Raw genomic sequence first — 15,542 nt, 5'->3', positions numbered from 1 at the left:
TTGTATGGGCAGAATGTCCATATGGGTGCATCCCAAAATGAAAACCCTCCTATACCCTGTACTTCTCAAGGGGGAAGTCAAAACACGTTCCTCCCTGTGGCACTTCCTGGAAACCAGACCGTTCTAGTGTACATACCAAAAATCAATACTGTATAACTACCTCACCAAATAAAACAATCAACCCCATATCTACATACTGAGGTATGTATTAAAGAAAATCAACACCCACGACTTCCTCAAAATGCACAAGTCATCTTCACCAAAGGTCAACCAACCATGCCGTGACCCTCTGTCACCACCTGGATATAAATAAAAGTGGTACTGTGTAATGGGTGAAAGTAGCTGGCCAATCATCACGTGAGAATAGATCAGCATCAGCCAATCATCACGTGAGAATAGATCAGCATCAGCCAATCCTAGATCAGGATGTCTCAGGTCCCCAGGCAGGTGAACTCATGCTAGACCTCCTATAAGACCGGAAGCCCCCGGAAATGATCCAGCTTATGAACGTTTAGCTTACAAGATAATTAAGATACATCTCGATGTCAACATCTCATGTTCCATATATATGTTCCGTATATATTCTAATGAAGGTCAGTTATATGAATATGGCCGAGTGCTCCAGGTGAGAGAGAGAGGCGTCGGTTCTGAGACGGGCGTGAACGAGGGCGACGGCTCCCGGTTTCCGCTCAATTCAAAAGTGTTTCAGTGACGGACGTGTTTGGAAACACTGCCCCCTCCGACCCCCGCTTTCCCAAGGACAATAACCCGCTCTGTGGCGTGCCGGTGACGTCACAGCCAAGAGAGGTCGCAAGCAGATACGTCGGCCAATCACAACGCCAGTGTAAGCAGTGCTCCACAAACCTTGGCCAATAACAAACCGGATACAAGGACAATGTACAAGATGAAAGGCTGCACTCTCATTTGAGCAATAAAATCTTAAAATCTTAAAATAAAAAACATTTGCTTGCAACTGCTTGACAAGGCCAATGTTATGTTGCCATTATTCTAAAACCGTGATCAAGAAAAAAAAAAAAAAAAACGGCATTCTGTCTGAAGTCCATTTAGGGACCAGAGAGCCGTTATAATAAGATCCTAGCTCAGTCATCACAACCCGGACGGTGCTTTGCTTACTGCTGCCTGTTCCATTTTACTGACCGTCAAAGACCCTAAGCCTTTCAATACTGTAGAGTAACTAAAGGTAACTGTAAGCAGGTTTAATTTTGAAAACTGCATAAAATGAGTCATAGGCACGCGTTGAACAGTTGCTCCTAAAAACACAAGGTCCATGATAGACTCACAAGTCCGTCTCTAAACGCTGCGCTCGATTTTCCCAGATCTCAAAAGTCTGGCGTCACGAGGTGCCACGAGATAGGTCCCTGCTGTGAATGGCATGGTAGTAAGAAGGTCTACAAGTCTTTTCTATAGTATACAAGTGTAGTATAGTCAAACCATAGTTACACTAACATATCTATGACCCAGGAATCATCCGATCTATATCATGCAGCTTAGATCTATGTGGTTTCTTCGCTTGAACTAATTTGGTAATCTATATGGCTTACATAAAAGAGCAGCACAGTATGTCGTTCAGCTTTATAGACTAGAGCATTATCCTCTGACAGAAAACATAACATCCCCACAATCAGCAAAACAATCCCCCTCAGATTAGGCCAACATATGGCAAAGCACTCACTCATTCACGCCCCCCAACACAAAGTCGAAAAAGAGCATAGTGTTTTGAAGAGAAAGTCAAAACGATTCTTAAAACAAAGGTCAAGGTCATAATTTTGCATATATATTCGAGAATCTATCTTTGCCTTTGTAATGTCCATGTAGCCCTATGTACAGCCGCTGATAGACCTTGTATTTACACAATGCAGCCACCAGATGGCAGCGCAGCATACAACATGGAACAAGAGGACTTTGACTGGTAAAGGAAAATATTCCACATCCACATCCTCTGACATTCAATCAAATCCACTTCCAGTCGGAAATGAAACGGCGATATCTGTGGAGTTTTTCTTTTTCTTTTTTGAAGCAGCACAGAACTCTCCACCTGACGACTCGCACTGTACACTGAGGAAAGAGGTACAATTCATGGAATTGTTTAAGATGAAGTTATATATCCGTAAAAGCATCAGTCATTATTAGGCTATGTAATCCTTTTCTATATGCCAATTCATTGCATGTGGCTAAAATACAAAGATCGGCCTATTTGTATCTAATCGTCTTATCATATTATTCCAGTTAGATTTTGGCATTGTAGCCCTTTGAAAACTGTGATAGAACTTGGAACATAGATATATATATATATAGGATGAGTAAAGGTGATATAACAGTGCTTAGGAATACATACAAGTGTAGCAATTTGTATTTACAGCGGTAATTCAAATAAGACAAAGTAACCAACCAGAACTCTGGCTTGGTTTGATTGACAGTTAGCAGTTTAAAGTAGCTAGCACATTTAGTGGCTAATTATTTTATTTTTTAAAATCTCAAAACCATCTAACATTACCCCAACTTAAAAACAAAATAAAAACGTACGCAGACTAGACCTTATTGTGTGAACTACACAAACCCCAGTACGGACACATCCTTCATAGGTTCTGAGGCTAGTTAGTTAGTTAGCTAGCTAGCATATAGCAACTGTGCACAAGAAGCCGTTGGTGTGGTATGATATGAGATCACTGGAAGCTTTGAGAGAGTAGGTGATGATACCTTTGGCAACAAGGTGTGGAGGGTCGTGTGATTCCAGAGTGAGCAAACACACCACCCTTGAGGGAAGAGATTGAACAGAGAAACCCAAGAAAGACGGATATGACGGAAAGAACATCGAATTAACTCTGTAGGCACTGGTGTTGCCCCAATAACATCTGGATAAGAGACTGAAGTGTTATGCTTTTCGGTATTTCTACACTGTATGAACCAGGTACTGTAAGCTATCACAAAGCAGCTGTGAATACAAAAACTCAACACAAAATCCGAGGTAGCTTCAACTGAATGGCTAGTTGTTTTTGAGTGTGCTTGTGCTTTTTATGTGTGTGTATGTCGTGTGTCATACACAGCCATGTGGAAAAGCAGCACTTGCGTGGGACACGCGCAAAAAAGCACAAGGTGTGTTGTGATATGCTCCACACTAGAGGCAATACTGATGGCGTCTCTTTAAATACAGACATGAGCACTATATGAAATATTGATAGGCAGAAGTTCCTGTGTATATATGGTTATAAACGTATGCAGGTTCCCTTGTGTCAGCCAGACTCTGCAGACCGTCAACAACTCACAACCCGGGGGCTACACCCTCCCTCCCTCCCTCCTCTTCTTGACTTCAACCCCGACAGAAACGCACACACACACTCATTCACACACACACACACACACACACACACACACACACACACACACACACACACACACACACACACACACACACACACACGTCTTCTATCATCACTCTCCACAGTCCATCCGCCACATCCCCCAGATTCGACCCCCCCGCCCCCGCCTTCGCCCCCGCCCCTTTCACACCCCTCCCGTACCCCCGTGGGGGGGGGGGCGCTCTAGGACACCTCGCTGCCGAACACCTCCAGCACCAGCGGGGTGAGCTGCATGCTGTGCTCGGGCTGGAAGGAGAGCGAGCGGTACTGCTTGGAGTGCTCCTCGTTCAGGCTGCGCAGGTCGGCCAGCTTCTGGATCATCTTGGCGTAGAGGAGGCGGCCCCCCGGGTGGTGCAGACGGATGTAGGCCTGCAGGGTCTCCGACAGGCGGTCCTGGAGGCCCTCGATGCGGGCGTGGTCCTGGACCCCTGGACGGTCTGTGGGGGGGGGGGGTTGCGGGGGGGGGAGAGAGGGGAGAGGGTTACCGTGGTTCGGCGCAGAGACCCCCCCTCCGGCCTCGGCGCCGCCACGCTTCGAGGGGCCCTCGGCCGATTCGGCGGCTCTAGAAAGAAACGGCAGCGCTTACGCCAGCGTTTTATTCTCCTTGTGTCCGGTCATGTAAATGGTAAATGGACGGCACTTATATATTCCACCTTAGCGGCACTCAAAGCGCTTTACAATGGCCTCTCATTCACCCATTCACACACACTCACACACCAATGGCGGTAGCTGCCATGCAAGGCGCTAACCTGCTCATTGGGAGCGATTTTGGGGTTAGGTGTCTTGCTCAAGGACACTTCGACATGTGGACAGTCGGAGCTGGGATTCGAACCGCTGACCCTTCGATCGTTGAATGACCCGCTCTACCAACTGAGCTACAGTGAGCTACAGCCGCCCACCATGTGTCATCTTCTGTCTGTTCCCTCTGCCCTGCTTGTGTCTACTAGGGGCGGCTGTAGCTCAGTTGGTAGAGCGGGTCGTTCAGTGATCGAAGGGTCAGTGGTTCGAATCCCAGCTCCGACTGTCCACATGTCGAAGTGTTTCCTGACCAAGACACCTAACCCCAAAATCGCTCCCAATGAGCAGGTTAGCACCTTGCATGGCAGCTACCGCCATTGGTGTGTGAATGTGTGTGTGAATGGGTGAATGAGAGGCCATTGTAAAGCGCTTTGAGTGCCGCTAAGGTGGAAAAGCGCTATATAAGTGCAGTCCATTTACCATTTGCAGTTGGGGCTCCTAACCTTTAGATCGCCCTGCGTGAGGATCTGAGACTAGCCAACACTGGCTCTACTTTTACATCTCGTCTTAAGACTCATTTGTACATCAAAGCGTTTTCATAATGGTTTTACTCCGTGTGTTCTTGTTGTTGCTGTAATTGTTTTATTATTTTATTTTATCTTTTTATGCTACCTTCCCTGTGCTGAGTTTCATATCTTTTATTACGTTTTACTTATATTTGTCACTGTATGTTTTATCCTGTGTTTTGGTGTACTAATGATTGTTTGTGAAGCACTTTGTAACATTTGTTTAAAGAGGTGCTATATAAAAAAAGTTTATTATGCAAATAAAGTTTATTATTATACGATGTGAAAACCTTAACGCTGTTTGGGCGGGAAGTTCGGCGCTGTGAGGTCAGCTGATGGCCACTGCAGGGAGGGCGCCATGGTAACCTGGCCAGCAGTGACATCACAAACCCACGCCGTTTTGTATCGCATATCGTTAACTTCCCAAGGACTTCCACAAGTACAGACTTGAGACTTTCCCCCACTTGGGATTTCTATAATATTGTGTTTCTGAGGGATCCTGACAGTGGCCAGTTAGAGGGGGAACCTCATCCTTCTCATCCTCTCCTCCTCTCATCCTTCTCCTCCTCTCATCCTTTATAACCACGCGGAAAACCCATTTATTCTCCCAGGCCTACGAATAATTAGTGGCTGTTTATTTGTCTGTCTCTCTCTCTTCTCTACTCTCCTCCTATGTTTTTGGGTGTGGGTGGGAAAGGGATGTATTGTTAATAATACATTTATTGTCTACTAGTATGCCACATTTATACATTTCTTTTATCTTCTCATTTCTGGATGTAAAGCACATTGATATTACTTTGTATGAAATGAACTTGAAAATTGAAATTGATTGTATGAAATGTGTGTTATAAATAAAATGTGATTGATTCATTGATTCCTCCCTCCTACAGGCATGTGTTGTAGATGTAACAAATGCTAGTTGACATTCTGCGCAGGCATTGACACGAGCGCCTAAAGGGTCCACGTCGGCCCGGACACAGAGGATAGGTCGTGATGTATAGCGTCCGAGCTGAAACTACAGGAAGTGAATGTACGGCACGCAGCAGCGTCTAGTATAACGAGGCCCTTTAAAATACCAGAACAGAACAGCAAAACCACAAGATCCACACACAGTCAAGAACGTACACTTTAAATAATTTGTGACACACACACACACACACACACACACACACACACACACACACACACACACACACACACACACACACACACACACACACACACACAGCTGTCATACGCAGGGCTTCATGTGACAGATGGGTAGACATGCATGCACACACATCCACGCACGCATGCACACACACATATACACACACATATACACACACACACACACACGCACACAGACACACACGCAGCACACACACACACACGCAGAGGGAAAGTAGAATACGTAGGTTGGTAGAGATGGAAGCCGCTCATGAGAGCCAGCGGGTGGGTAGGCGGAGCGAGGAACACACACACACACACACACACACACACACACACACACACACACACACACACACACACGGAGGAGTACCTGGGGACAGCAGGCAGATGGCCATGAGCAGCACGTGTTCCTCCTCGTGGAGGTTGAGTTTCTTCAGCCCCACCTGGAACTTCACCAGCGGCTCCAGCAGCTCCAGCGTGTGTCCAGCTACACAACAACACAACCCAGCGGTCAGCTTCCCACCCGGCTACACAACAACACAACCCAGCGGTCAGCTTCCCACCCGGCTACACAACAACACAACCCAGCGGTCAGCGTCCCACCCTGCTACACAATAACACAACACAACCCAGCGGTCAGCTACCCCCCCGGCTACACAACACAACCCAGCGGTCAGCTACCCCCCCGGCTACACAACACAACCCAGCGGTCAGCCTCCCCCCCGGCTACACAACAACACAACCCAGCGGTCAGCTACCCACCATCTCAGGAAAAGATTCTGGACAACAATGCTACTTCTAAACCTACCTGGGCTGAGTTTCCCAGAGGCATCGTAGCGCTACGTTCATCGTTAGCTACGCCGTTCATCATAGCGCTACGATGCCTCTGGGAAACTCCGCCCTGTCCAGTGGGCTACATGCACAACTCTAGTACTTCCTGAAATTAGACGTGCTTCTCTACTTCCTGTCTTACACTATTGGATGAAGTGATTATTCAGGTGCATATAGCCTATTGGCTGGCTCTTATGTATGAGACTACAGTGTGTTGACAATCGATGTTGAAGTGGAGAAAGGCTTGTGAGGAAGGTAGAAGGCTTGTGAGGAAGGTATAGGGCTGGTGAGGAAGGTATAAGGCGTGTGAGGAAGGTATAAGGCTTGTGAGGAAGGTATAAGGCGTGTGAGGAAGGTATAAGGCTTGTGAGGAAGGTAGAGGGCTGGTGAAGAAGGTATAGGGCTGGTGAGGAAGGTATAAGGCTTGTGAGGAAGGTATAAGGCTTGTGAGGAAGGTATAAGGCGTGTGAGGAAGGTAGAAGGCTTGTGAGGAAGGTAGAAGGCTTGTGAGGAAGGTATAGGGCTGGTGAGGAAGGTATAAGGCTTGTGAGGAAGGTATAAGGCGTGTGAGGAAGGTATAAGGCGTGTGAGGAAGGTATAAGGCTTGTGAGGAAGGTATAAGGCGTGTGAGAAAGGTATAAGGCGTGTGAGGAAGGTATAAGGCTTGTGAGGAAGGTATAAGGCGTGTGAGGAAGGTATAAGGCGTGTGAGGAAGGTATAAGGCGTGTGAGGAAGGTATAAGGCGTGTGAGGAAGGTATAAGGCTTGTGAGGAAGGTATAAGGCTTGTGAGGAAGGTATAAGGCTTGTGAGGAAGGTATAAGGCTGGTGAGGAAGGTATAAGGCTGGTGAGGAAGGTATAAGGCTTGTGAGGAAGGTATAAGGCTTGTGAGGAAGGTATAAGGCTTGTGAGGAAGGTATAAGGCGTGTGAGGAAGGTATAAGGCTTGTGAGGAAGGTATAAGGCTGGTGAGGAAGGTATAAGGCTTGTGAGGAAGGTATAAGGCGTGTGAGGAAGGTATAAGGCTTGTGAGGAAGGTATAAGGCGTGTGAGGAAGGTATAAGGCTTGTGAGGAAGGTATAAGGCTTGTGAGGAAGGTATAAGGCTTGTGAGGAAGGTATAAGGCTTGTGAGGAAGGTATAAGGCTTGTGAGGAAGGTATAAGGCGTATGAGGAAGGTATAAGGCTTGTGAGGAAGGTATAAGGCTTGTGAGGAAGGTATAAGGCGTGTGAGGAAGGTATAAGGCTTGTGAGGAAGGTATAAGGCTTGTGAGGAAGGTATAAGGCTTGTGAGGAAGGTATAAGGCTTGTGAGGAAGGTATAAGGCTTGTGAGGAAGGTATAAGGCGTATGAGGAAGGTATAAGGCTTGTGAGGAAGGTATAAGGCGTGAGGAAGGTATAAGGCGTGTGAGGAAGGTATAAGGCTTGTGAGGAAGGTATAAGGCTTGTGAGGAAGGTATAAGGCGTGTGAGGAAGGTATAAGGCTTGTGAGGAAGGTATAAGGCGTGTGAGGAAGGTATAAGGCTTGTGAGGAAGGTATAAGGCTTGTGAGGAAGGTATAAGGCTGGTGAGGAAGGTATAAGGCTGGAAGGTATAAGGCTGGAAGGTATAAGGCTTGTGAGGAAGGTAGAAGGCTTGTGAGGAAGGTATAAGGCGTGTGAGGAAGGTATAAGGCGTGTGAGGAAGGTATAAGGCTTGTGAGGAAGGTATAAGGCTGGAGAAGAAGGTATAAGGCTGGTGAGGAAGGTATAACGCTTGTGAGGAAGGTATAAGGCTGGTGAGGAAGGTATAAGGCGTGTGAGGAAGGTATAAGGCTGGTGAGGAAGGTATAAGGCTTGTGAGGAAGGTATAGGGCTTGTGAGGAAGGTATAAGGCTTGTGAGGAAGGTATAAGGCTTGTGAGGAAGGTATAAGGCTTGTGAGAAAGGTAGAAGGCGTGTGAGGAAGGTATAAGGCGTGTGAGGAAGGTATAAGGCTTGTGAGGAAGGTATAAGGCTTGTGAGGAAGGTATAAGGCTTGTGAGGAAGGTATAAGGCTTGTGAGGAAGGTATAAGGCTTGTGAGGAAGGTATAAGGCTTGTGAGGAAGGTATAAGGCTTGTGAGGAAGGTATAAGGCGTGTGAGGAAGGTATAAGGCGTGTGAGGAAGGTATAAGGCGTGTGAGGAAGGTATAAGGCGTGTGAGGAAGGTAGAAGGCTGGTGAGGAAGGTATAAGGCGTGTGAGGAAGGTATAAGGCTTGTGAGGAAGGTAGAAGGCGTGTGAGGAAGGTATAAGGCGTGTGAGGAAGGTATAAGGCTTGTGAGGAAGGTATAAGGCTTGTGAGGAAGGTATAAGGCTGGTGAGGAAGGTATAAGGCTTGTGAGGAAGGTATAAGGCTTGTGAGGAAGGTATAAAACTTGTGAGGAAGGTATAAGGCTTGTGAGGAAGGTATAAGGCGTGTGAGGAAGGTATAAGGCTTGTGAGGAAGGTATAAGGCTGGTGAGGAAGGTATAAGGCTTGTGAGGAAGGTATAAGGCTTGTGAGGAAGGTATAAGGCGTGAGGAAGGTATAAGGCGTGAGGAAGGTATAAAACTTGTGAGGAAGGTATAAGGCGTGTGAGGAAGGTATAAGGCTTGTGAGGAAGGTATAAGGCTTGTGAGGAAGGTATAAGGCTTGTGAGGAAGGTATAAGGCTTGTGAGGAAGGTATAAGGCTTGTGAGGAAGGTATAAGGCTTGTGAGGAAGGTATAAGGCGTGTGAGGAAGGTATAAGGCGTGTGAGGAAGGTATAAGGCTGGTGAGGAAGGTATAAGGCTGGTGAGGAAGGTATAAGGCTTGTGAGGAAGGTATAAGGCTTGTGAGGAAGGTATAAGGCTGGTGAGGAAGGTATAAGGCTTGTGAGGAAGGTATAAGGCTGGTGAGGAAGGTATAAGGCTGGTGAGGAAGGTATAAGGCGTGTGAGGAAGGTATAAGGCTGGTGAGGAAGGTATAAGGCTTGTGAGGAAGGTATAAGGCTTGTGAGGAAGGTATAAGGCTTGTGAGGAAGGTATAAGGCTGGTGAGGAAGGTATAAGGCTTGTGAGGAAGGTATAAGGCGTGTGAGGAAGGTATAAGGCGTGTGAGGAAGGTATAAGGCTTGTGTGGAAGGTATAAGGCTTGTGAGGAAGGTATAAGGCGTGTGAGGAAGGTATAAGGCTCGCACATCCGCACTAGAATCCAGGTGCTGGACAGAGAAAGGTCAGCAATAAAGAGGAGATTGTCCGCTTCACTGGTCCAGCTCCCAATAGCCTATATTTATTGAGTTAACACCCAAGAGTGTAACGTTTCAAGCCTTGCCCGCCATCCCTCCCTCCCTCCCTCCCTCCCTTCCTTCCTCTCTCCCTCTCTCCCTCCCTCCCTCCTTCCCTCTCACCCTCTCTCCCTCCCTCCCTTCCTTCCTCCCTCTCTCCCTCCCTCCCTCCCACTCTCCCTCCTTCCTCCATCCCTCTCACCCTCCCTCCCTTCCTTCCTCCCTCCCTCCCTCCCACTCTCCCTCCTTCCTCCATCCCTCTCACCCTCCCTCCCTCCCTCCCTCCCTCCCTCCCTCCCTCCTGAGGAAGAGCCAGGAAGGCTTGAAACGTTCCCCCCTTGGGTACTAACTCAATAAACAGAGGCTATTGGGAGCTATAGCAGTGATGAAGACAATCTCCTCTTCATAACAGAGAAAGGTCACCATGTGACAATCAGACACCGGCTCGGTGGCGTCTCGACGGTCCAGGGTGCACGGGAAGCGCCCCCCTTGACCAACCCAGCAGCCAATCGACACTCTGCTCGACTGGGTGTGGCGGCATCGCAGCTGGATCTTAATTGGTTGATACCGAGCCGAACACGACCAATCAGGGCTGCGAAGGCCCCACCGGCCTCGCGCATGGGACAGAGCCGTCGTAGAGGCCGTGCCGTCAAGTCTCGATGGAGACTCTTAAAACGGACAAGGGTTCAGCGCTTAGGAAGAGGGACGAAGGGGGTTGTGTTGAGTTTGTGTTCAGTCAGTTACTGGTCTGAATACGGCAAGTCTCTGGGACAAAATTGTTCACGGAGCCAAAGTCAAACATCACTAACGGGTCCTGCGGGTACAAAGACACTCGAGCTTATCTGGGGGCCGAGCGTGACCTCTCGACCTCTCCTGAGGGAAGACAGAGGGCGTTTTGTGGCGAGCGCGGGTCAGGAGCGACATGCAGTGTTTTATCTGTAGGTTTGGGCAGGGAGCCAAACGGACACCGGGGGGGGGGTGGGGGGGGGGGTCTGCTACGGACGCGCGGAGCAGGGCTGGCTAAACGCAGCGTTAGCGTCGGCGCACGTGCGCGTGTGCACGTGCTAGGGGGGAGCGTGACCTTTCGCTGACACGCTAATGAGCTCCAGTCCCTCCTACGTACCCCGGAAGATTCCTATCTGTGTGTGTGTGTGTGTGTGTGTGTGTGTGTGTGTGTGTAGCCATACATCCAGGCATGTTCTGAGCACTCACAGGTATCATGTATACGCTATTAGTAACATGTTTTGTCTTTAGTAATATGAGCTCTGGTGACTACGTGTTGTTTGTGTGTTACAGTGTCGCCTTTTGCAACATTACCGACACAATAGTCTATTCACAGCCAGCTCCCATAACGCCTCGAGTGTGAGTTTACTGGTTTATGGGTGTCAAGTGTGTCTCAACGCTTCTCAGCTCGAGGTCCTTCATAACCTGCGCCCAGAGACTACGTTTGAAAATTAGGTGGCTGGCTAAAAGCCTGACTTTAAATCAAATATCAATGTGCACTGTGAGAATCAAGTGACGTTGAGTGTGTGGCCTGTGTGGATGTGTGTGCGTAGTTGCGTTGTTATTGCCGTTTTGCAGTCCGATTGGGGCTGCACAATTAATCGTGAATTAATCGAAATCGCGATTATGACCTCCGCGATTAGCTAATCGCAAAAGGCCGCAATTATTGTGATTAATACTTTTGCTTTGAATTGAGTGTGCTTGTGCTAGGACTACACGGACGAATCACAGGCGTTTATGCTGTCTGACCAATCACACGTGTTCCCGCTGAGTGCGCTGTGCGCAGCAATTTCACTGAGAAGACAGATAGCAGTAGGTCAAGACAAGTGTCACAAGAGTACCTGCAGCCGTGAGTAGTGACAAAATGAGCGAAAACGAGGTCAGTGAGTTAGTAGCAAGAAAGGTTCGTGATTTGGGAGCATTTTGGTTACGAAAAAGATGATGTCGCTCAAGCCCAGCAGGTAATATGCAAACTGTGCAGAGCTAAAGCTATTACTTTGAAATATTAATCGCAATTATTAATCGCAATTACCATTTTGAAGCAAATAATCGCAATTATTATCTTTTGTCATAATCGTGCAGCCCTAAATCCGATAGCAGAGCAGTCTGGGTAAAAAGGGACCGAGGTACTGAGCTGCTCCGGGGACAAACGGGCCGTGGTGTAAATGTTTACAGTTTAAAAAGCAGCATGTGTTGGATATTGCGTCATTGATCACAGCTATGTGGATGACGCAGGTTTGCATGTCGGCTAACACAAGTGAATGTGTCCTCCCTCTTTACCATCTTGTCAGCGTGTGTGAGTTAGGGATGTTAATAGTTAATCGACTATCGATTAATTGCTGATAAGAATTTACTCGAGTAAGATTTGGTTACTCGATTAATTGTTAATGGAACATAACTTTTTTGGGGGAACGAACGTTATCAACGGGAGTTGCGTGAAATGTAATCATGATTTAGGGTCTGACTGCACATGAGGGCGCCAGGTAGTGAAGGCTAATTGACTATCGTTCGTTAAGGTCAACAGTTATCGATGAATGAAACTCCTTGAAATTTGCAACCCTAGTGCATGGGTTCCCAAACTCCATCAATGTGGGCGTCCCCTCCCAAACAGTGACACACCCGCGCCCCCCAACCCCCTAAATTTGTCCATTTAGCTCGGTGGCATCTGTTGCTAGTTAATGTTATGACGTTTTCGCACAATACATTCATGCCTGCGGGGGGAGGCTCTCTCTGCACTATCCACACATTTAGTATACATCTCTCCCATTGTTTATTTAGATCGACCTTTAAAATCACGTTTCATTCATAAAAACCATAGAAAATTCAAAAAAAATAAAAATAAAAATAAAATATTTTTCTAACCATCCCTCCGCGCCTCCCCTGAATTTCTTTGGGGTCCCCCAGGGGCCTCACAGTTTGCGAACGCCTGCCCTTGTGCGAGTCGCTGCCACTCACCTTTAGTGACGTCGTTGACGCAGTACTTGAAGTCGGGTCCCCCGCAGCTCCAGGACATGTCCTCCAGGTTGAAGGACTGGTTGGAGCGCAGCATGATGACCTCGATGGCGCTGGACTTCAGCAGAGCGATCTGGTCCTCTGCCGTCAGCTCCCTGCGCGGATTCACAACGGAGACGGGATCAATCAATCAATCAATCAATCAACCAATCAAAGCTTTATTTGTATAGCGCATTTCATACCCAGAGGCAACACAATGCGCTTTACAGAGAACAAGGGAGGTGGGCATACGACCCACCCCTACATATTCCAGAGGGAAGCAAAAAAACAGTAATCACCCAGGGGCCAGAAAAGTGAGCTGTAAAAATTCTTCCCCGACCCCTCTCAAGGGATCCTTTAGACTAGGGGATGTAACGGTAACCTCTAGAATGATAAACCGCGATAAAAAATTGGATTCAATTTATCGCGATAAAATTAGTGTTAAACCCGTGTTTGATTACCCCGCTTTTGAAAAACTCACTGTAAATACTGTCCAGCGTCAGCCAAAGTTAGCAACAGTCTCAAAGATGCATTATTTAAATGTTTATGCAAAAAAAAAAAAGTGCATAGTGATTTTATTTGTGGTTTTCAATATTAAACTTGTATAAATTATTTCAGCGTGTGTATCTGTAGTTTCAGAAAATCTTCGGCACATTTTACAATCCCGCGATAATACTGATAACCGTGATAATTTTGGCCACTATAATCGTGATATGAATTTTTCACACCGTTACATCTCTACCTTAGACCCCCCTGGTACTACGTATGAGTTTCAAGACGGACCAGTAAAGCGATCTTTATCTTATGGCATGCTGACAAGACGATAAAAGTCACAAATGTCACTTCGGAGGCGCTTGTTTTGCGTGGGCGGGCAGGTGGATGGTGGATCAGCGCTCAAGGCGTGGTTCAAAGTCTTCTCTCATGAGTTGCAGCTTATCTTACTTACAGACGTATGCAAGTGTGATCTAAATGTAAATATCTCTACATTTGATGTGCTACTCTGCTCTTCCTGGCTGTACATTGTCCCCGCGAGGCAAATAAGCCATGAAATATTGGATTGATTTAAGAAATCCCGGGAGTAAAAAAAAAAGTTCTGGAAAAACTGGTTGCCAATGATTGACGGCTTAGTATTTGTGAACATGTTGCAAAGACTGATGGGAACACAGCATATAACACCACAGTTGTTCCCGCCCACTCATACATCGCCGCTGACAACAACGCGTAACCACCGAACCCTGAACTATAATGGGTATAGATGTCCGATGTGTAGCTCGTATATGTGCAGCCTTTAGGGTCGAGCGTCGGTTGGTTTCGGGGCTTAGATACCAAATCACACGTTAACAAACAAACATTCCACAGCTAATCCTGTGGCCTCCATCACCCTCCGCAACAAGAATGGCGACATTCAGGAAAGATGGGCCTCAGCTTGTTTTGCCGCGACCTTTGACCCCCGTGACACTGAACGATCATCCTTGTCGGCGAACACTGGGAGAGACAAACACTGTAAAACAACAGAGGCCCTTTTGTTACGCCGATGAAAGACGCGGCTTTGAAAGTTGCAGGTTCCTCAAGAAACCTCGTCATAATCGGCACAGCTAATGTGTTTAAGTGTGCCTTGCAGGGAAGAACCCAGAGATGAGTTACAAGAAACATTTCCACTGGTTCCTGTAGCATATAGAATAGAACAATGTGTTACTTGTTCTACATCCTGTCTTAGTCTTGAGGTGATCTTCGAATCGACTGATCTTTGTTTTGCCAATAATAGTGGGTTATGAGGGGTTTTTCTACGAAAGAGTACGGTACACGCCCAAACAGTTACCTTGTTAGTCATCATGTAACCTCGTGCTCAACCTTGAGAATATTACGGTTCTGAACGAGTCCTTGTTCTGTCAAGAACATTACCGAGAGACACGGGGACCTTGAGTTCCCAGAATGCCTTGGGTTCCTACAATATCCACTTTCGAGCTCGGAGTATCCTTGATGGGGCACAGAGAGAGCGAACGCGTTTACACTGCCGAGCGAGCGCTCCGAGGGTTACCATGACGATCGAGGTTGTGTCAACACCTCGGCCAGATAGACGCCGGTGAGGAATCCATGTGGAATCTCGTACAGTATCAGTCTGAAAACATTCAAAAAAAAAAATCAAGTGCAAAAGTGTATTGTATTCTAACTGACTATATGCGTGTTGATTGAGACGGTGCTTTAATGTGTGTGTGTGTGTGTATGTGTGTGTGTGTGTGTGTGTGTCATTCCCGTCGACGCGCTAACGCAAACACCCACGCAATAAAGCACACAGGGCCCACGTGAACCAAAACACACACCGAAGACAAACAGCTGAACCCATGCGTGCCCGCAAAAAAACACACGTGAACGGGCCGAACACACACACGCACACGCGCACACACACTTACACACGCATACACACACACACCTGAAGCCGGGGATCATCTTGGCGAAGCCGATGACCTTCTGGATGCTGTAGCTGACGAGGTCGGCCAGGTGGGGCAGCATGGAGAGGCGCGAGCCGTCCTCCTCGTTGGACTCGGGGCTTCCGCCCTGCTCTTGGTACATCATCAGCAGGTTACTGAAGTTCATCAGCTTGGTGTCCACCGACTCTGCAGGG

General features: G+C 47.5%; 1 protein-coding gene across 1 annotated transcript in view; it reads right to left on the bottom strand.

Annotated features, from left to right (window-relative positions):
* Positions 1–3,559: 3,559 nt before the first annotated feature.
* The window catches only part of LOC311328253 (vitamin D3 receptor B), a 16,952-nt gene continuing 4,969 nt past the window's right edge, over positions 3,560–15,542 (bottom strand). Inside the window, exons 4-7 of the mRNA XM_084462250.1 lie at positions 15,351–15,534; positions 12,884–13,035; positions 6,204–6,320; positions 3,560–3,814 (exon numbers count right to left, since the gene is read on the bottom strand). Coding sequence (XP_084318376.1) covers positions 3,561–3,814; positions 6,204–6,320; positions 12,884–13,035; positions 15,351–15,534 — 707 coding nt within the window. The 3' untranslated portion in view covers position 3,560. The remainder of the gene's footprint in view (positions 3,815–6,203; positions 6,321–12,883; positions 13,036–15,350; positions 15,535–15,542) is intronic.

The sequence above is a fragment of the Borostomias antarcticus genome, assembly GCF_949987555.1.
Source record: "Borostomias antarcticus genome assembly, contig: scaffold_425, whole genome shotgun sequence".
In the NCBI taxonomy this organism is placed as follows: Eukaryota; Metazoa; Chordata; class Actinopteri; order Stomiiformes; family Stomiidae; genus Borostomias; species Borostomias antarcticus.
The sequence above is the reverse complement of the archived record's forward strand: the minus strand, read 5'-3'. Positions and strand labels throughout refer to the sequence as shown.